At 42.8% G+C, this 23069-nt stretch overlaps 1 protein-coding gene across 1 annotated transcript in view; it reads right to left on the bottom strand.

Annotated features, from left to right (window-relative positions):
- Positions 1-23069, bottom strand: part of DNAH6 (dynein axonemal heavy chain 6) — a 181683-nt gene that overhangs the window by 96057 nt on the left and 62557 nt on the right. Inside the window, exons 33-40 of the mRNA XM_069978026.1 lie at positions 17826-17933; positions 15278-15833; positions 13891-14013; positions 11342-11524; positions 8663-8806; positions 7689-7910; positions 6199-6346; positions 2957-3114 (exon numbers count right to left, since the gene is read on the bottom strand). Coding sequence (XP_069834127.1) covers positions 2957-3114; positions 6199-6346; positions 7689-7910; positions 8663-8806; positions 11342-11524; positions 13891-14013; positions 15278-15833; positions 17826-17933 — 1642 coding nt within the window. The remainder of the gene's footprint in view (positions 1-2956; positions 3115-6198; positions 6347-7688; positions 7911-8662; positions 8807-11341; positions 11525-13890; positions 14014-15277; positions 15834-17825; positions 17934-23069) is intronic.

Genomic DNA, 23069 nt, shown 5'->3' with positions numbered 1-23069 from the left:
TTGAGTTCGTTTATCGTTAATCGTTGTTCGTGAAAAATCGTAATACTAATAGAGGTGAGTGAATCTACAGTAGGAAGAAAGCAAAGTGCTTCCTGCCCATCAGAATTCTGCTCATCAGTTTGCGGGGCTTTGAAGTCTGCTTCACTCCCTGCTTCTCCTTCAGATCCAGTCCTGGGAAACTTCTTACAGTTTCCTAGGACCGGAACCATCTTTTTCCAGCACCCGAGGAGGAGCGGCAGGGAGTGGAACAGAATTCAAAGCCCCGCAAACTGATGAGCAGAATCCCAATAGGAACGAAGAACTATAGATTCACTCACCTCTATTTACAAATAACACATGACTGTGGTTAGACTATGTGCACACATAGATTTAGGCACTTTTTTTTTTAGATATTAAACATACCAAAAATTGTATTTTTTTACATTTAAAAAAGAAACCAAGAAAGCCTGCTTTTTTCCAATGTTCCATAGGTCCCAAGTCCATTATTGTTGCAGAAATAAGATTAAAGCGAATGTACCATCAGTGTAGTAAATTAAGATTTTATCTGATCTGTCCTTCATTATGAAAATTTCGACACCGATTTCCCTTCCTATTGATGACACTCATTATTATTCATCTAGCTTCCAGTCTGCTGTCAATTGGGAAATCAGTGCACTGGGAGCACTTGGCCCGCCTCCAGTGGACCAAACTAGCTAATTAGCATATTTTCAAAAACATAGATATCTCGGGAAGCTATTTTTATAAGAAAGAGGATTGTTGAAATCGAGGCAGTGACACCAATAAGGTAGTGGTAAGACCGTGATTTAATGTACTGTACAGTCATACCTCTGTTCTCAAACCTAATCCGTTCTGGAAAGCTGTGTCAGAACCAAACAGTTCGGAAACCAAGCAGAGTTTTTCCATAAGAAATCATATAAATCTAATTGTTTTTTTACACTCCATAAGTTCGGTGCAGAGATCCTGGCCCAACAAGTGTAAAAAGTTAAGTGGATAAATGCACCAAAAATGCCATGTGTAAACACAGGCTAAATGCACTAAGTCCTCTTACTTGGACTATTCCCTTATTGGACTATATCATTTGCTGTAGCTCAAAAAACTCGCGAAAATATTTAAAGGAGACCTGTCACCCCCCGTGCCGGGGTGACAGGCTCCCGACCCCCTGTTACAGCCCCCTATACTCACCTGATCCTGCCGGGTCCCGCTTTTGGATCCGGTCGGGTCACGGACATATCAGCTCCTGAAGCCCGGCGCGCGTGCTGACAGGAGAGTCCGATGCCCATAGAGAATGACGGAGCATCGCACTCCCCATTCATTCTCTATGAGCGTCGGACTCTCCTGTGAGCGCGTGCGCCGGGCTTCGGGAGCAGATATCTCCGTGACCCGACCGGATCCAAAAGCGGGACCCGGCGGGATCAGGTGAGTATAGGGGGCTGTAACGGGGGGTCGGGAGCCTGTCACCCCGGCACGGGGGGTGACAGGTCCTCTTTTAGGCTCAAATATCTCCCAAAGAAAAAAAGTCTGCAGAGAACTGGCTTGAGGAAAATCCGCAATGTATTGCAGCTGCTGCCCAATGGGTTGGATCTGTATGTGTAAAAAATCCACATAAAATTGGAGTTTAAATTTGCAGTATGTAAATTATAAACAAAAAAAGGATCAAAACGTCTGCTTTTTTAAATTTTTTCTGTAAACATTTTTCTGTATGTTAAAAGTAGCCAGAACAGATCTGTTAAATGTACTGCAAAAACGTAGTGTGAACCCAGCCTTACAATTCTACCACTCTAAAGAATCAGACAAAGGTAATGATCTAAATGGCTGCTGCTGGCTTCTGAATATATAAATGAGGCCCGGCCCATGTGTATCTTCAGTCACACAGAGTAATGTATGCTAGGATAGTTGGCTGGGATCTGGGAAAGTCCAGGTCCCATAGCAGCTACAGTCATGATTAATGGTACAGTTTGACCAGCAATAAATTACCATACTGAAGGGTCAAACCAAAGCAATCAGAATAAATGAGTCTGTAATTACCACTGTTAGTCTGGAATAATAACTATGTTTGGGGAATGATAAATCGAATCAATCTGAAATAGGAGAGCAATAAAACTCTTCAAATTCCACACTTTAGTAGCAAAAGTAGACAACTGAATAAAAAAAAACTACCAAAAACTATGATAAAGTGTACTTAATTTGTCAATTGAAATCTAGGGTCAACAAATCAATTTATCCCTTATGGTCCGTTTACACAAAGAGATTATTTACACAAATAGATTGTTCGTTGTGGTTTTTCAACATGTTTTCAAAACGTCGCTGCTAATTTGCAGATCGCTTCGTCTAAACAGTCTTTTAAAGATTCACCCTAGTACGTTAGATGGCTTTAAGAGATCTTAAAGTGATCGTAAAAATGTTTTTTTCCCCCAAACTATTTATCTCTTTGTCTATTTATCGGCATAAAAACCAAATCTTTGCTTCAAAATCGTAAACGATTGAGCGATTTATCGCTCCGTGTAAGACCATTAGGGGGACTTGCATATGTATCATTCGTTTTGAACCATTATTTTGGCAAAAAGGTGTTTATGCACACACGTATCATTTTTCCCAGCATTTATCAAGCCGTTTGCTAAATTTCTGAGCAGTTTACGCTGGCTGCGCCTGTTTTCAACTTTAGCAATGTGCAGTAATTACATAATTAGAATTACTCATGTAGCTATAGTTCAGGGACACTAGGCTACTATGGACCCACAATACACCTCTATATCTCAGTTCTTATGAGGAAGTACACAAATGTTTTCTCACAGATCTGTGCAGAATAAAATCATAGTATACTCCAATGCACATTATATTACATTGCTTGAGGAAGGCACCATATGGCGGCACCTAAAGCACCTATGGCTCTGTAATAAGGAATCTACTATACAGTGTGTTACTATTAAGAACATTAATAAAAAATGAAGTGTAATACCTGAATTTCTTTCCAAAACAATTTTTCTCTGTCATAAAATCCTTTGAAATCTTGATACTGACGCAGTAATTCAATGGGAGGTTGAGATCCATATCGATCTAGTTTTGGCATATTTAAATCATCAACAAATATGATGACTCTCTTATTACCAGGAGCGCCTGTGCAAAGACAGATCAAACAGTATTAGGTACAGTCCAGGTAGGCGCCAGACATTATCAGCCCTCTAAGGCCACTTTAACATGGCAGCACTTTGGTAAGTTTTAGTTACTATTAGAAAGTGCTATAAATGTTACCTCTTTTGTATTTTTAATTTATATTCAATAAACTGAAAAATAATCTAATATTCATTAAGCAATAGGGGAATAACCAATCATACAAAAAAACAGGCATTGTGTGCATCTCAGACCAGTCTTGCAGCACCATCGTGTGGTCTACTCAGGTACACTATCACTAGAATTCAGGTATGTTACATAACAAGTATGCCACTGAGTTCAGTTAGACTCATAAAAATAAAGCTGCTGCACAAGATTTTATTGAAAATAAGTTTAGGCCATGCTCACTCACTGTTTTTGGGCATTATTTTCAGCCATAAAACACATACAATTTTGAAAGAGAAACTCACACCATGAAAATGACACCTAAGCTATTGGCATCATGTTATAGAGCAGAAGGAGCTGAGCAGATCAATACTGTATATAAGTTTATGGGAAAAGATACCACATAACCTGTAATTTATAAAATGAAATCTCTGAAGTTTCCATGCTAATGAGTCCAGTCCATTGAGTGACACCGCCCACTGGACTCCTTATTAAAGAATGATCAGGGATTTCAATCTTTTCCCACAAAGATATATATCAATCTTCTCAGTTCTTCCAGCTCAATAACAGGATGGCAATAGATTAGATAGTATTGTCTTGATGACAGGTTCCCTTTAAGGCCATGTTCACATATGGCACAAACTGCAACTGCACAAACGGCCGTGTGACAGAACAGCCGCTGTCTGAGAGTTCACTTGACCAATACTGCAGTATTGGCCGAGTGAACATCACTTTCATCTTGGAATGTGGGCAAATTCGGGTGTGCCCACACTCCAATTAGCCATAGAACTCAATGTAAAGTACGGCTGGGAGCCAAATTTTACATTGTACTCAGTGCACAGTTTAATTTGTACAGCCACTTTGCAATGAATAGTTGAGGTACGAAACGGATATGTCAGTTTTCTGTGGAGCCGCATGGAACCCAGGCCGTAGTGTATACAGTGTGGCTGGATACACTACGCCCAGTGGCTACATGGCCCTACAGTGTCACAGGCATAGATAAAAAATATCCCTTACCTGGAGTACCCATTTAAATAGCCGTGTGGGCACTTTGCCATTAGTTTAAGGGTTTTGGATTCGAGTTGGGCACTCGGTATCTAAAAGATTCACCATCACAGTTCTATATTGTCTTTGTCTACAGCCTTAAAGGGAACCAATCACCCAGAAAATCAATGTAAAGACAAGGATATGTGCTGATAGATCACCCAGCACACTTCCCAAATATGCCCCTGTAACCTCTGTGCCCCCCTCAATTAGACAGTAATCTTACTTTGTTCAGGTCACGCGCTGTATGTAAATTTTTGCTAAGTAGTCCTGGTGGGCGTATGTAGACCTGGTGGGCGTATGTAGTCACGGTCCGGGGGCGTATCTAGTCACGGTCCGGGGGCGTATGTAGTCACGGTCCGGGGCTGTAATCACGCCCAGAGGGGCGTGATTCGGAGGCTTGCGGTCCAGTGACGTCATCCGGCGGCTTGCGTTCCTCGTTGCGGCCGCGCTGACGTGTTCGGGAACCCGCGCATGCGCAGTACGTCAGCGTCGTCTCCCGCCGTACTGCGCATGCGCGGGTTCCCGAACACGTCAGCGCGGCCGCGACGCGGAACGCAAGCCGCCGGATGACGTCACTGGACCGCAAGCCTCCGAATCACGCCCCTCTGGGCGTGATTACAGCCCCGGACCGTGACTACATACGCCCCCGGACCGTGACTAGATACGCCCCCGGACCGTGACTACATACGCCCACCAGGACTACATACGCCCACCAGGACTACTTAGCAAAAATTTACATACAGCGCGTGACCTGAACAAAGTAAGATTACTGTCTAATTGAGGGGGGCACAGAGGTTACAGGGGCATATTTGGGAAGTGTGCTGGGTGATCTATCAGCACATATCCTTGTCTTTACATTGATTTTCTGGGTGATTGGTTCCCTTTAAAAGCAGCAGCATGGAAGCTATGATAGAACTGAAGTAAGCAGTTTAAACTGTGTATAAAGCCCTGGAGTGAGATCCCTTACTTAGAGAGCCGTATCTTTACTGTTTCTCCCTGCCTGTGAACACAGGCACAACCCCTTCATCTCCTTCCATAGAGTAGCCTTGCCTGTAACTTGATCCCTTAGCTAGCTAAGGATGGGTTCACACATACCGGAATCACAGCAGATTTCACATTGCAAGTTCGCAGCAAAATCCACTGCAATTCCTGGTACTGTCATTTTGTAAAGGTTTACATACTCACAGTGGAATTTTCAATCCACTGCGAGTATGTAAAGCCTCATCCCCCTTAACCCACTGCTGTCCTATGAATACTTTACCCACCCGCGCTCTGGCCTGCTTCTGTGGCTCCCAGCTCCCTGATGTCCCGCTCAGCCAATCAGTGTGCTGTCCCGCCGCAGACACTGATTGGCTGAGCAGGTTGTCATGGAGCCAGATTATAGACTCCAGAAGCAGGCCGGTGTATTCACTGGGCCGTAGTGCGCTAAGGGGGATGAGGTTTACATACTCACAGTGGAATAAAAAAATCAGCAGATAGTTTGTAAACCCATACAGACTGACAAAACCGGGACTGTGATTTTGCTGCAGAACTCGTACATGTGAACACATTCTTAAGGACAGTACATAGCTGATTTTTCAAATTGAAAGACAGTTAAGCTGGAAGAAAAAATGCTTAATAACATGAGAAGCATTTGTCTGATAAGATACAATAAAAAGTGTATTCTATTTGCTTGTACTATAAATCTATGCAAAGTTGTTAAAACAACAGTAAAGTCAGTGTATAATAAAGCCTCTCGCCCTAAATAACATATAACTCTTATTTTGATCTGCCACTCCAGCACTGAGATATAAGGTTTAGAAGTTTAAATGCAAATTGGCAAATAAAGTGCTGAGTTTCAAAATTTCCCAGGCAGCAAAAGGGTTCAAGTTTACATACCCAGTATGGTCTTCCGTTTCTTTTCCAATTTTGACTCTATTATTTCCTGTGTTCGTGCAGAGGACGTTTGTGCTGAGAAGTTTATATACACAGAAACATAGCCTGCTTCTTCTTGTATTCTGTTTAGCAAACCTCGAGCAACGACAGACTGAAGAGATAAAAATAAATAAAAAAAATTTTTTTTTTAACTATTAAGGAAATAAAGGGGTATTTTGGTCAGGTAAAATACATCCTGAATCATTACCCTCCTAGAAACCAACAATTTGTTCCATACTTGTTTTTAACTTTTCAATCACCTTCCCCCAGTTTTGCGCCTACTGCTTTCTGCTAATGACACTAAAAGCTGGTTGTGAGCTGTTCACTCCATCTCTGCTCTGATCTCCCTCCTGAGGGGGCTCATGTAAACAGTGTCCCTGGCCAGCTGCCTCTGCACTCTGTAATGTTGGGAGGGTTAACCACAGTGAGGTCATCAGCAACTTGACCTCAGATTAACCCTCCTGGCATTACAGAGTGCAGAGACAGCAGGCCAGGGACGCTGTTTACATAAGCCATTTCGGAAGGAAGAGGGAAGGAGGGGGGAGGAGGGGGTTCAGAGCGGAAACGAAGTAAACAGAGTTTTCTGTGTCTTCAGCAGAAAGCAGCAGATCAGAACTGAGGGGAGGAGAGAGAAAAGGTAATGACAAGTATAGAACAAATGGTTAGTCTCCAGGAGGGGGGATTATTCAACATTCAACATATTTTACCTGTGTGGAATACCTCTTTTAAAGTGATACTGTTCCCCCCTTTTGATATGTGCAATTCTCAGTATCATTTGAGTGGTCCACTCTACTGAAATGTAGCACCCTACACTAACAGCATTCATACCTTCTCCATTATCCTTACGCCGCAGAGTTAGGGCCAGTCCCGCCTGGCATAAGGGGACGCCCACACCAGGCGGCCATACCTAGCTATAGGCAGGGACTTGATAGGGTGACTTTTTGACCACACATGCATCACCCTATAAAACTCTTACAGGTCAGGGTTTCTGAGTATCTGTTTATAGATTCACAGCACAACTTTTTATATTATAAACCAATAAAAGTGTCTATATAATGTTTTTTTCCCTTTTATGCATACGGAATCCAAATTATTAATCACGGACGTTGTTGCCGATTTGCAACACGGCCATGAACAATCATTTACCTACATTGTGCTGCAGGCTAAGGGAATTTCAATTGGAGTCTATACACATAGTATACACTCCGGCCGGGATCCCTGGCGGCGCCACAAAAAACTGACATGTCGGTTTTCTGCGGCCGCTATTTTATGAATAGCGGCCGCAGAAAACCTGTCAGTTCACACAATGGAGCGTGGAGTGTGGCTCCGGCCGCCTGAGCAGGGGGGAATTCACGGCTGCACCCTCATCCGAATTCAACCACAGTGAAGATCATCCGGCCGGGATCCTTTCTGACTTCTCTGTGAACATGACCTTAGACCGTATCTTCCCTCACCTTGCCGACACCAGTGATGCCAGTAAACAACACAGAGTGTTTTACAGCCAGTAGCTTTTCCATAAGATATCCATAGCGCACTGTGTCGGTTGTTGGAACCAGCATTTCAAAAAATGGCACATTGCTGTTATACTTGAAGGAAGGAATAATTCTCTCCCATGGATCCAGGCGCTTCGTGTCATAATCCATATAGACACTCCACAGGTCACCAGAGGTTGGGAGCTGTAGAAAAGAAGTGACAAAGACAACTAAAATATGAATAGGGTTGTACTGTTGTCATCAACAATCAAAAAAATAGAAATAGGGCCCTTTTCAGACAGCATTTTTAGTGTATGTTTGCCTTTTGTGTGGGGAAATCTCCTGTTAAATGGATCCATAGACCCTTATTATCAAACAGTGGGCAAAAGAGTGTCATTCTGGCCTCTATTCTATTCTGGCCTCTATTATGTCAGGGTCCACGTTTATTTACTCTATGGAATTGGGCAGACTGCTGAATTGTTTACAGCTATATACCATGCAGTATACTTATTTTTTTTAACATGGGACGCATGACCTTGAACGCAAGATGCAGTATGAAAAGCACCTATGGCTAAACATGGCAGGGATATTTAAAGCCTACATTTCAACATAGGAAAACAACACAAAAAGAACAACATTTTTATTATCTGAAATACAATATATAAAATTAGCTTTTGGCCTCTAACCTTGAAATACATACATATATGAAGTACCACATATAACTGTCCTCTAAATAGATAGAGTTAAATTTAAATAAATGTAGTTATGTGCAAAGTTATGAACAATAGAAACGTTATTGACCTGCTTTTTAGTGGAATGATCTAGTAGATGATAAAACGCTGACACCTAGTGGCCAAGAAAAAAATGCATATACATTTCTTAAAAAATAAATCAGTACAACCGAACTGACTGTGTATGACTGTATGGGGAGTAGGGGATCTTCCTACACCTTTTACCTTGGCTTCAGGGTTATCTTCAAACTGCTGTCTGACAAATGTATCAAAGGCATCCCAATAATTCTCTGTTAGATTCCCACCAATAGACCAGACATAACAGAAGACAAATGTCTGACAGACAATGCTGTTAAGTTTTGGCTGCTCCTGAAAATATTAGTAATAATTACAATTATTAGAATCTATTAATGTCACTTTAGATTCACACAACATTTTTATGGTAATGCTGTGTGTCAAAATTCTAGAATATAAAACCTATGTCTGACAATAGATGCAATAAAAGTAAGAAAAGCTTCAGGTTTGTGGGCCATTTTTGGGGTTTAAAGGGTTTATGCAGCATTAGAAAAACATGGCCACTTTCTACCAGCAACAGCACCACTCCTCTCCAGTTTGGGTTAAGATTTTGCAACTCCGTTCCATTGAAGTGAATGGAGCTTAAAGGTCAACTCCGGCGGGACCCCCCCCCAAAAAAAAAACACAGACACACACAGACACCATACTCCCCATCCCTCCGGTGACGATCGCCACTCCATTCGCCCGCCGTCCGCCTCACCGTCACCGCCGTCCACCGTCCAGCGATGTCTCTGACTTCCGGGTCCTGGGGATGGAAAAGGCTACCAGGCAGCCTTTTCATTGGCTGGAGCGCATCACATGGTTTCCAGCAACCTCAGCCAATCAAGGCTGAGCAAGCTGGAGGCCATGTGATGCGCTCCAGCCAATGAAAAGGCTGCTGGTGCGCATGTGCACCAACAGCCTTTTCCGTCCCATTCACTCTCTATGAAGACGCCGAGGAGGAAGAAGACCCGGACCTCTGACGTCGTCGTCACCAGATGCCGCCCGGGAGAAGAGGACCGTGACGATCGTAATAGGTAATGTATACATTCTTTAACTTCTGGGCGGGGGGGTCGGGGGTCCGAAAGTGGGGGAAGGGGGCCAGACCGGGTATTTAACCACATAACAAAGTTATATAACTTTGTAATGTGTGTTAAATAAGCTAAAAAAAAATTTTTTGACGCAGTTGTCCTTTAATTGCAAACCACACCTGAATTGGAGACAAGAGTCATGTTGTCTCTGGAAAAAGGTGTCCATGTTTTTCTAATGCTGGGAAAACCCTTTAAAACCCAAAACAGAAATTTTATGCCTCAGAAAAAGCTAGCCCACAACCAAGCCAAATATTTTATAATGAGTTCTATTGAACTCACTGGCAATAGCAGCCATTAAATTAAAGGGGTACTCAGATGAGGGGTCTTTATAATATATGCCCGGAGAAAGGTGATTTAAAAATAATAAACTGCACTTACCTCCCTGGCTGCTGATGATGTCATGATGTTGCAGGCCACCCTTATTTTCAAACGACCTATCCCTGGGCATATATTAAAAAAGGCTCCAGCCAGCAGTACCCCTTTAAAGTGACACTGTCTCCCCCTTTTTGCATTCTGACATCTCTACACAGGTGTAATGGGTAAATTTAGCAGTTTTCACACCTTATTTTATATCATACGTCATGGTGCTTGTTCCAAGTAAAAGTGATCTTTTATCAACTGCAGATTGTTCTAAGTGAGCGGGGCTTCATGGCAACAGCACCACTTAGCCATGTCCACAGTGCCACCGTTGGCCCCGCCCCTTTGTGCCGTCATTGCCACATAGGCCCGTTCCCTCTACGCCCATTGGTATGGGCCAACCGAGTGGGGGTAAGGCCTAGACCTTTAGGCCAGCCTGTTCCAATGGTCGGCGAGGGGCCGAGGCCTATGTGTCTATGACTTCATGGAGGGGAGGGGCCAATAGTGGCACTGTGGGTGGGGCTAAGTAGCGCTGTTGCCGTGAAGCCCCACCAACTTAGCCTAATCCGCAGATGATAAAAGATCACTTTTTACTTGAACAAGCACCATTACGTATAATATAAAATAAGGTATGAAAACTGCTAAATTTACCTTTTACACCTGTATAGAGAAGTCAGAATGCAAAAAGGGGGTGACTGTCACTTTAAGTGTTAGGGCACTTTTTTTACCCAATTATATGCCAAAATACAGCTGGTTTTTGAGCTACAGCTTTTGATATAAAAAAAGTTCAAAAAATGGTTCAAAAATGGTTCAAAAATACAACCAACCAAAAAAACCATAAAATGTATTGGGGGAAAAAAAGGACAAAATGCTTTGTGCACTGAAGAATCAGACATTTCTGAGTCGTACAATATGGATTAAAAAAAACACAGTGTGCGCATAGCGAAAGGCCTTATTCACACCTCCAGTGATTTTAAAGCACCATTGATTTAAGTCTGCTATCGAGCTTCAGGATCTGTGTAAAACCGTCCGTGATTGCATCCATTTTGCAATCAGTGTCTGTTTTTCCCCCGGATCTATTAAAAATTGTACAGTGCTAGTTTTAATAAAGTTAAACAGATTAAAAAAAAATTGAAGCAACTTAGACGCTTAATCCATGTAATCCGAAAAAACACGGATCCCATAGACTTCTATTGGGGAATCTGGATCACAGCATCATATGAATAGCCCAATACGAATCAATGGACCCTAAACTTCATGGGATGTGTGAATAAAGCCAAACAGTTAACTAAAGCTGAACCTGTGCTTAGAGAATGATTATATTATTTATGTTATCTATCAAATCCCTCATTTTATGTGGGCTGCTTTTATAGCGTATGGCTGTAGACATTAGCACAGTTACCATTCTTAAGTCTGGTCCTCCTTTTCCAAGCAGCAGTGATTCGAGTAGACAGCACAGTGTAGTTACTTTACTGATATCCACTTGAGAGATAGCTTGAGTGCATTTTCTGGTGACAAATTTTAGGCCATCCTCAACATAGCGTTGAAACAAATCCAGAATGTACTGCTTTATCTCATCAGTCAGCTGTAATGAAAAAGAAAAATTAATAAAATATGGCTCCTTTCTACAACATTAGAAAAAATCTCACAAACCTAAGGCTACGTGCACAGAGAGCAAAAGTGGGGGAATTTCGTGGTGGAGAATGCGCCAGCCTCCCTGTCATAATGACAGTCTATGGGAGGCTCGCACGCCTCCTCTCTCCGCGCTGAAGAATAAACATTTTTCCACTTTTGCTGCGTGTGCACGTAGCCTAAGGCCAATGTCTCATTAAAGTAATATGGAAGCCCGCTTGGTAAAGTAATACAGAAGTACTGGTTTGTTGTGGACCTGATGACCCAAACTGGCATCTGTAAGTCCTGGTCATCAGACCTGCAGCTGGGCTGGGATTTATGGCTGTATTACCGCTGCCCACATCATGCTTATGTATAACAGGCTTGATATATTAAATTATTCTGTCTCATTGGCAATTATAGAAATGAATCCTTTAAAGGGGTATTCTACTCAAACATAACTTTTGATATGTTGCTGCCCATTGTGAGACTAACAATTCCTTCCATACTTGTTATTATCTATTCAGTCTCCTTCCCCAGAGTTCTGAGCTGCTGCTTTCTGCTGAAGACACAAAAATCTGTGAGTAAGCCTTTCTCTCTGTCTTCACCTTCTCCCACCTCCCTTCTGAGATGGCTGACGTAAACAAGTCCTTGGCAGGCCTTATCTGCAACATTGTAGCTTCTTTGTAATGCAAGGAGGGTTAATCGGAGGTCAAGTTGCTAATTAGCTCACTGTGATTAACCCTCCCAGCATTACAACGAAGCTACAATGTTGCAGATAAAGCCAGTCAGGGACTTGTTTAGCTGTCTCAGAAGGGAGGGAGGAGGAGAAGGGGAGACAGAGAGAAAAGAGCACACCCAAATTTGTTTTGTTTTCAGCAAACAACTATGTTCACACAACATTTAACAGCATCTGTTGCATAGCAACGGGCGCTCTTTTAAACTGCTGGCCGCCGGGCTGCATTTAGGACATTCCTGCAGCTGATTCTTCTGTATCGACTGCGGGAACGTTCTTTTTTTTACCATTGACTTGCGGGTACAATTAGCTATTCACTTCAATGTAAAGTGCGGCCACCAGCTGACTTTACATTGTATAAACAGCTATCATTTCCGGATGTTATTCGGTGGAAAGCGTCCGGAAATAGGCATGTAAATTTTTTTAATGCCCATTCTAGAGAACAAAGTGTGCATACAGTGGACGGCATTGCATTGACTTCAAGGAGTATAGCACTCATCAGGCAAGTATGGGGTGGGCTGAGGATGGGGATGATATTACTTTAATGATGAATAAAGCTAGAGGGTTAATAGATAAAAATTACTAACTTACAAGATCAGCAAAATCTGTAATATGGCCCTGCGTTAAGCAGGGAGAAGGAGTTGGCTCCACCGGTGCTTAATTTATCATGATTTATGTATGGAAACAAATGTAAATCATGGCAGAAATCTACCCCAGCTCCGGAGTTGTTGTAGATTTCTGTGCTTGCAGTGCAGAAGGCAGTGAAGCAGACAAATGCATATGTGAGTGTATAAATGAATTGCTTTTATGAAATATATAGGATTAAATATGTGTGTCTGTGTGTGTGCATATAGGAATGACCACTGTTCTTAAATGTATATGTATCACATAGAGACACTGCATCCCATTGTCATTCTGATGATGCTGTACTGACAGCAAAACATGTCGTGTCGGGGGGGACATGCTGTTAATCTGCTGATCACTAGCATTCACAAAAAATATCACAGCAAGGAAAATATATGGAATAACAATAACACATGTGGCCAGCATATTCTAAATACTACATAGCTTTATGAATACTGTTATAGGCCATGTTCACATGGCGTATTGTACCGGCCATTCCGTGACCTGGCCAGGTCACGGAACGGACGATCTCTGCAAAGATCATTCCGGCCAATACTGCAGTACCGGCCGGATGATCTTTATGGCCGTAGAGTTCTGATGCAGGCGCATCGGCGCGCGCCCGCATTAGAACTTCCCATAGCACACTGTGGAGCAAGCGGCCGCAGTCACTCGCTTCACAGTGTGCACTGACATGGTTTCCTACGGTCGCTATTCACTGAATAGTGGCCACAGAAAATTGACATGTCAGTTCTTTGCGGCACCACTTGGGATCCCGGGCTGAGTGTAATATATGTGTATACTCTCTGGCCGGGATCCCATAGAAGAACATGCAGTGTAGCTATGCGTACAAAGTACTTTTACGCTGTGTGAACATGGCCATAGGCCATATCAGTTTACAAAGTGGAAAATTGCCCGAAATTTATCAAGATGGCATGTGGCACAGCTCTCTAGGCCATGTTGATTCTCATATTCACACATACTTTAGGCGGAAGCCCAGCTATCCAGGTTTGTACATAGGGCATCCATTTAAGCTCTTCAGCATCGATATAAACCATTCCACACCGGCTTACAGTAGCTGGAGAGGCAACCTTCAAATCTTGGACCTGAAACATAAAGAAAATGCTAAACAAAATAAATTGGAGTGGAAAACACATAAGATTCTATGTTGGCATGGCTGAGCTACTGCATGTATTACAAGACCATAAACCAGGCGCTTGCTTGCTACAGTAGCTCGGATGCAGAATGTTTACTTCATTATTGAGCTATTTGGATCTGATTCCAGTATATGGGAATAAAAATAACTCTCACCCAGATGTCATGTGAATGCAGTCTCATTATGGGGATGATTAGCTGCTAAACACATCTCAGATGCTAAATTCATTGGAAACTTATTTTCCTTGTGATTTAATCTTCTTTGCATTTTGATGAGGCAATTCCATATGAATAGACAACTCAGTGGGTAGATTAGTTTCGGAGCACCCTCATTTATAAGCTAAAGCAGAGATCGACTAATAAGAGCATCTTTCACTCTCTAGTACTGAGTATATCTGTGCTTACTGTGGTGCTACTGCAGGGGAGTCGAAAACTTGCTGACAGATTCTCTCACATCTATTCTCAAGGGACTCTACCTATGGCAAAGTGTGTGAGAGTACGTCCACAGGTAACAAGTTTGCAGCGGATTTCACGCTGCGCATATCGCAGCAAATCTGCATGTGAACATAACCTAACGTGTAAACGTACATGTGAACACAAGTGAACACACCCTATAAAGTTATTGTCACAAACTGTTATACCCCTTCAGGGGTAGGCTAATTTTAGGCCTTAGCTGTTCTTTATGATGGTGGTAAAATTTGGTCGATACATTCAGTGGGTTTTTTTTAAACCGAAAAATGATGTGAAAATTTGGAAAAAAGAAAAACATTTTTAAATATGAAATTCTCTGCTTGAAAGTCATCTCACACAAATTAGTAATATGTACTGCCTACTGCCACTGAGCTTGGGGTTAAGTGGAGATGCTATTTAATACAACTTTTGGCCAAAATGAGTGTTCAAACACAATTCTTTTTACATGGATTACTATTTCATTTATTAGATATAGACACCATTTAAAGTCTATAAGCTTTAAATGTAGTGTTAGCCTAGTGAGAGGGCTCGGAAACCTTTGGCTATCCAGCTGTTGCAAAACTACAATTCCCATCATGCTTGGAGAGGCAAAGCGTTAGCTTTGGCTCTCCAGGCACGATGGGAATTGTAGCTTTGCAACGGTTGGAGGGCCAAAAGTTCCCTATGCCTGGCCTGGTGCTTACCATTATTAGGAAGTCATCTGATGAATACCTATAAAGCAAAAGACATACTCTATTGAGTTACCTCAAACACCATATGAATCTGGGGTGTGAATTTGATCCTCTCACTATTTGCCAGGCATAACATCTTATTATCATCCAGGACAGTGTTCATGTTTTCAATCCACAATGCATCAACAGGTCCATCGCAGATAATCCACTTGTGGTCTTTTGAAGTATCATTTACCGCTGCCCGGACACTCAGTGCCATTAAACCGTCCTTCCATTCCAAGGTTAAATTGTTCACTTCTCCATATAATTCTCCCATTGTAATGGATTTTGGATTTAGTACATACGTTTTAACAGGCTGATAGAAATGATGTGTCTCTCCCGCCTGATGTAAGGCTGTCAGTGTATCTGCCAGGATCTGGTATACGGTAGTTTTTCCCCCTCCGGTGGGTCCAACTAACATAACTCCATGTCTGACGATCATGGTCTCAAAGAACTGAATAACTTTGTGTACCATGCTGGACACAGACTGCAGGCCACGTGCTAGCATTACTTTTATTATGGTGGACTGTAAAGTGCCATAGTCATGCTCAGGAATTAAAACTCCAGGGAAAAGGTCAGATATAATTCCACTGAAATACAATACAATGATTAAAGGGGTTATTATGACACTAAAAATATGGATATAGGAAGAAATAAAGATATTTTAACACCTCAATGTGCCCAGCTGCAAAAACACTTTCTGGTTGGGAGAGTGTCAGTAGTTCTCTGGACAAACCTGCTCCCTGCATCCCACTACTCCTTTTAGCAGTCTATATCCCCCACCCAGCTTATTGTCATAATAAAGTTCCTCACTAGAAATGCTGCACTATTTATACTGGTGTCACACATGGCAGATTTTTGGAAAACCACCACTGCAGTTTTTGGGCCACAGTCAGGAGTGGATCTGGCAGGTAGGAGACATATAAGTGCTTCCTTTATTTTTCCCATTACTTTAAAGGGGTAAATCCAGCGGGGGGAAAAAACTTCCCTCAACCTCTGCCTGCACTATAGTTTTTAATTTTGTCAGACTTCTCCTAAGGGTCTGTTCAAACGTACAGACTCGCTGTGTAAAACTCGCACAGAACTCGCATCAAACGCGCATGAAAGTAGCTGCGTTTTTTGTGGTGTTGAACTTGCCTGTGAAAATCATGGGAAAATCAAAACTCACATGTAAAAATCGCACCAAACACGCAGCGAGAATACACATACATTGACTTGATAGCAATCAGAATCGCTGTGAATTTATGTGTGAGAAACTCACAGTGATAAATACGCAAAGAGTCTGTACGTGTGAACAGACTCTTAAAGGGAGCACTGTAGCTTTCTCTGACAACTATTAATGCTAAATGATTGATCAAAAGTGGATCCACATTTTCCAGCCTTCTTTTGCAGGCAGCATTTATGGATGTAACTGAACATGGACAGAGGTTTTACATCAGAGCTCCTGTGCATATAGTTCTGCATACTGTATAAGCTCTATACACATAAAAGGATAGTTTAAAAAGTTGCATCAGATAGATAGGCAGACAGAAATATAGACAGACAGAAAGATAGATAATAGATAGATAGATAGGAGATAGATAGATAGATAGATAGATAGATAGATAGATAGATAGATAGATAGATAGATGATATAATAGGAGATAGATAGATAGATAGATAGATAGGAGATAGATAGCTAGATAGATAGATAGATAGATAGATAGATAGATAGATAGATAGATAGGAGATAGATAGATAGATAGATAGATAGATAGATGATATAATAGGAGATAGATAGATAGATAGATAGATAGATAGATAGATAGATAGATAGATAGATAAATATTTTAAAGGATAACTTGGCAGCACAACTGCAGATAAAGTAATGGGTGCCAGCGGGAATGGTCTACACAGACCAAACAATGTATACAGTATAAAGGATTTCCCACAGCACAACCAAAAGTTCGTGCAAAGAACAACTGGTTTATTCCATAACAGGTGACATAAGCGGAGCAGCAAAACAAAAAAGCAGGTTACAGTGCTTTTTTGTTCTGCACTGTAACCTGCTTTTTTGTTTTGCTGCTCCGCTTATGTCACCTGTTATCAGGGCCGTATTTACCATTAGGCACCCGTGGTCCGGTGCCTAGGGCAGCACCTTGCAGGGGGGCAGCATCCGGGAGCAGGGGGATAGAAAAAACTAATTTTTTTGTTTTTATTTTTTTAGTTTCCCTTCTCCCGTTCAGACTTGCCAGTAAATCTGGTGTCTTTTCCAGGGGGATGGAGGGTATGGTGGTATTGGTCAGGTCTGGTATCGTCAATAGGTGCGTGAAGATGGGGCGTCTTCAGGTTTAGTGCCTAGGGCAGCAGCAGCTGTTAATACAGCCCTGCCTGTTATGGAATAAACCAGTTGTTCTTTGCACGAACTTTTGGTTGTGCTGTAGGAAATCCTTTATATAGATAGACAGATAGATAGATAGATAGATAGATTATAGATAGATAGATAGATAGAAGATAGATAAATAGCATGTAGATAGATGGATAGATAGATAGATAGATAGGAGATAGATAAGGAAGGTTATGCAATGTGTAATTTTAGCTACCTAAATAATTCTGCATCATCTGTTAAGAACTTTGGTAGATTTGAGTCCCGTAAAGCACGAATCAGAACGACTTCTTCATTAAGATCAGGATTCTCTCTCTTCAATGAACTTAAAGACATAGAAAAAAGGACATATTACAGTACTGTATATTCTAGTACTATTTTGGAAAGGATATACAAATAGCTCTCACACTAGTAAGTCAGTGTTCCACTTCATCTAGAAGTCTTAGAACATTGACAGGGGAAATACACCAAGCCAAAATTCTCTCCAACAGGAAAGACTGTGCATCTGCAGACAACTGTTTCGGGGTTATTGTCCCTTTATCAGTGCAGAGCAGGGTTTTGGCTGGCTAATGAGAGGACTATGGACGTGGGTCAAAGGGTACTAATTCTCCTTAACCCCTTAAGGACAGAGCCTGAAATGGCCTTAATGACAGAGACAAATTTTATGAATATGACCTGTGTCACTTTATTCATTAATAACTTCGGGATGCTTTTACCTATCCGGCTGATTCTGAGATTGTTTTCTCGTGACATATTGTACTTTACATTTCTGGTAAATTGGAGTCGAACGAATCTTTATGAAAAAACCCCAAATAACGTGAAAAAATGCATTTTTCCAACTTTGAAACTTTTTGCTTATACAGAAAGTGGTTATACCACATAAATTATATATTAAATAGCATTAGCAACATGTCTACTTTATGTTGGCGGCATTTATTAAACGATCTTTCATTTTTTTTAGACAATAGGAAGCTTAAAACATTAGCAGCAAATTTCCAAATTTTCAGTAAAATTTCAAAATCAGATATTTTTAGGGACCTGTTCAGGTTTAAAGTGTATTTGAGGGGCCTGTATGTTAGAAAGCCCCACAAAGCATCCCATTTCAGAAACTGCACCCCCCACACTCTGCAAAAGCATATCCAGAAAGTTTTTTAACCCTTTAGGGGAGTCACAGAAATAAAAGCTAAGTGTGTAAGAAATTTGAAAATTTTAAATTTCTGTGCAGAGATTTTATTGTAATCCAATATTTTTCATAATTATAAACCTATTACCAGAGAAATGCACCCCAATATTGATTGCTCCGTTTCTGCAGTTTATAGAAATACCCCATATGTGGCCCTATTGCGCTATTTGACGCAACCACAAGCCTCAGATATAAAGGAGTGCCTAGTGAATTTCAACGCCTCCGTTATATTTGGTAATTTCTGACTGTACCACTTCAGGTTGGCAGAGGCTCTGGGGTGCCAAAACCTAAAAAACACCCCTAAAGGGACACCATTTAGAAAACTACACCCCTCAAGGAATGTAACAAGGGGTGCGGTGAGCATCTGGACCCCACAGGTGCTTCACAGATTTTCCGAACAATATGGCGTGAAAAAAGAAAAATTTATTTTTTACACTAAAATGTTGTTCTAGCCTTCAATTTTTCATTTTCTTAAAGGGATAAGAGGAAAAAAAAGACACAAAATGTGTAGAGCAGTTTCTCCCGAGTACGGAAATACCCCACATGTGGACATAAAGTGCCAAGGGGGCGCAGGACGAGCCTCCAAAGGAAAGGAGCGCCAATTGGCTTTTGGAAGCGGAATTTCACTGGAAAGGATTTCAAGGGCCATGTCGCATTTACAGAGCCCTCGTGCCAAGACACTGGAAACCCCCCACAAGCGACCCCATTCTGGAAACGACACCCCTCAAGGAATCTAACAAGGGGTTAAGTGAGCATATGGACCCCACTGGTGACGGGCACAAATGTGGAACAATGTGACGTGAAAGGGAATATTTTCATTTTTTCACTTTCATGGCACAAATGTGCCCGTCATCAAGGGGTCAATATCCTCACTGCACCCCTTGTTAGATTCCTTGAGGGATGTAGTTTCCAGAATGGGGTCACTTGTGGGGGGTTTCCAGTGTTTTGGCAGCACGAGGGCTCTGTAAATGCGACATGGCGTTCATCATCCAGTCTAGCCAAATCCAACCTCCAAAATCCAAATGGCGCTCCTTCCCTTCGGAGGCTTGCCCTGCGCCCACATGGCGCTTAATGTCCACATGTGGGGTATTTACGGACTCAGGGGGAATTGCTCTACACATTTTGTTTTTTTTTTCCTCTTTTAACCCCTTGTGAAAATGATAAATTCAAGGCTAAACCAAAATTATAGTGTAAAAAATGTAATATTTCATTTTCACGCCACATTGTTCCACATTTGTGCCCGTCACCAGTGGGGTCCATATGCTCACTACACCCCTTGTTACATTCCTTGAGGGGTGTAGTTTCCATAATGGGGTCACTTGTCAGGGGTTTCAACTGTCTTGGAAACACAGGGGCCTTTTGAATGCAACATGGCCCCTCGAAATCCATTCCATCCAAATCCAGCCTTCAAAAACCAAATGGCGCTCCTTCCCTTCGGAGGCTTACCCTGCACCCGCATGGCGCTTTATGTCCACATGTGGGGTAATTCCGTACTCAGGGGAAATTGCGCTACACATTTAGTGTTTTTTTTTATCTTTTAGCCCCTTGTGAAAATGAAAAAATCATGACAAGATTAATGATTTAGAGTAAAAATTTTACAAAAATTACACTAAATGTTGGTCTAGCCTTGATTTTTTCCATTTCCACAAGGGGTTAAAAAAGAAAATGAACACAAAACGTGTAGGGTAGTTTCCCCTGAGTACGAAAACACCCCACATGTGGGCATAATGTGCCATATGGGCACAGGGCAAGCCACCAAAGGGACAGAGCGCCATTTAGATGCTGGAATGGAGGATGGAGGCCATGTCGCAATTACAAAGCTCCTGTGCTGCCAGGACAGTAGAAACCCCCGACAAGTGACCCCATTCTCGAAACTACACCCCATAAGGAATCTAACAAGGGGTGCAGTGAGCATATGGACCCCACTGGTGACGGGCACTTACGTAGAACATGTGCCGAGAAAATAAAAAATACCATTTTTTCAATTTTCACGTCCCAAATGTGGCCGTCACCAGGGGGCCATATCCCCGCTGCCCCCCTTGTTAGATTCCTTATGGGGTGTAGTTTCCAGAATGGGGTCACTTGTGGGGGGTTTCTACTGTCCTGGCCGCACAGAGGCTTTGTAATTGTATCATGGCAAGTCTCTAATGGGAATGGCGGCCATACCTATTTAGCTGGGGAAAAAGGACAATTCTAATTTATTTGGGGGTATTAGGCCAATTATTCGTTTATAAGGTTGAAAATGGCAGGTGTCCATCAAACTCAATCTGTGTTGATCCAGAGGAAGGCAAAAAACCCTCGTAAGGCAGACGACAGTAGCCTCATCACAGGGAAAAAATTTGTTCCCGACTCCATAATGGCGATCAGAATAATCCCTGGATCAACGTGACCCCTGAAATAGGAATAAGGGACAATATTTAGATAATGTAGAACTCCGATGACGTGTGGTACGCCTTGAAGCGATCCAGTATGCAGAGGCCGGGGTGATCAGGACAGGTGGCACACTGGAAAATGGTGTCCTTCCTGATCTCCCTGTTACGCCACACTCTGCACTTCTTCTGGGGTCTCCTGTTCTCCAGTGTGGGGGACGTCACTTGGAAAATGTTGTCCTGGTGCGATACGGGGTCCTTCATATCCAGAAGCGCTGGGTCCGCTCCATGGCTGCTAAATATTAGGGCGCTATTACTGCTTCTGATATGTTCAGATCGTGCTGCAAGCTACAGTAGCTCAGGCAGCGAGGGACCAGAAGAGGGGGGTGCTGGTATAAAAGTTATCCCCGTACAGGTGGTGGTGACCTTTATCCAGCAGTGGGAAGATCAGTTCCTGGACGATCTTCCCACTTGTTCCGAGGATGGGGGGGAGGGGGCATCTGGGGGCTGGATTCGGGTGTCCCTTCCTACATACACTCTAAGGGTACGTGCACAGTGCGGAATGGCGAAGGATAACCCTTTGTGCATTCCGCAGCTGGCACCCGCCGGCGGACTGATGCAGGCGCGCGTCTCCGCTCGTGTCACACTCCATTCTATGCACAGGCGGATTCCGCCCTCTGTCCAAAGAATGAACGTGTTCATTCTTTGGATGGACGATGAAATCCGCCCATGCATAGACTGGAGTCTATGACACGGGTGGAGACACGCGCCCGCATTAGTCCGCCGGCGGGTGCCAGCTGCGGAATGCACAAAGGGTTATCCTTCGCCATTCCGCAGTGTGCACGTACCCTAAATCTGTAAGGGTACCCTGAGGTACTCTCACAGAGTTTGTAGAATTTCACGCCATACCGCCATCTCTTATTGAGACGGTACTGGCGGAAAAGACATGTCTGGGGGGGAGCGTACGCTACGCTACCCCCAGACACGTCACTGGATAATGATGATGATGAGGATGAATAGAGGAAAGAAGGATCCCCCCCATTCATCCTCACTGGCTGTTTCGGTGTCGGAGGCAATAATAACGTATCCCTCTGACGCCGAAAACACCCTGGGGGCCATCTTTATATGGGGATTGGTATATGGGGTGTGTAGTGGTGTAGTGTCAAACTTTATTCAATGTAGTGTGGTGTAATGTAGTGTAGTGTTTTTTACGTGTTTTTTTACAGTAAGTATAAAAAAAAAACCTACGCCAACAAAGGAGTTGCTAATAAATGCCGCACTTATGTGCGGCACTTATCAGCAGACCGTGGCAGTAGAATATAGAAAAAAAACACCCTACGCCAAAAAGGAGGAGTTGCTGATTAGCAGCGCACTTTCGTGCGATGCTGATCAACACTCAGCGGCGATAGGGTGCGGAAAATAGAAAAAAAAAAATTGGAAAAAAAAACAAAAACTTTTTCTACATTCTGAACATCCCTGTAGCTGCTGATAAGTGTATTACACATATCAGCCGCTAGGGGGCAGCAGAGCGCAAAATCCGGAAAAAGACGAGGCTGGGGCCGGAAAAAAACCAAAAAAGCCGATGGGGACCGCCGGAAATAGCCCAAGACCCGATGGAAAGACGGCGGACACCGTGAACCCGGAAGACGCCGATCAGGACCCCGGGACAGGTGAGTAATGTACAAATACCTGCTCTGGACCCCTCAGCTACCTAGCTGAGGAGTCCAGAGCAGGTATTTACTATTTTTGTGGACTCTGATCGCCGTGCCACCGGCCCAGCCGGCCGTTCACGGCGATCGGGCCGGTGGCACCGTGACCACCATTACTTTTTACAGTAATGGCGGTCGGTGCCATCCTCGGACAGCACCGACCGCCATTTTTTCCGGGTCACCGATGACCCGGAAAGGTT

The sequence above is a fragment of the Dendropsophus ebraccatus genome, chromosome 7 (assembly GCF_027789765.1).
Source record: "Dendropsophus ebraccatus isolate aDenEbr1 chromosome 7, aDenEbr1.pat, whole genome shotgun sequence".
Classification (NCBI taxonomy): domain Eukaryota; kingdom Metazoa; phylum Chordata; class Amphibia; order Anura; family Hylidae; genus Dendropsophus; species Dendropsophus ebraccatus.
The sequence above is the reverse complement of the archived record's forward strand: the minus strand, read 5'-3'. Positions and strand labels throughout refer to the sequence as shown.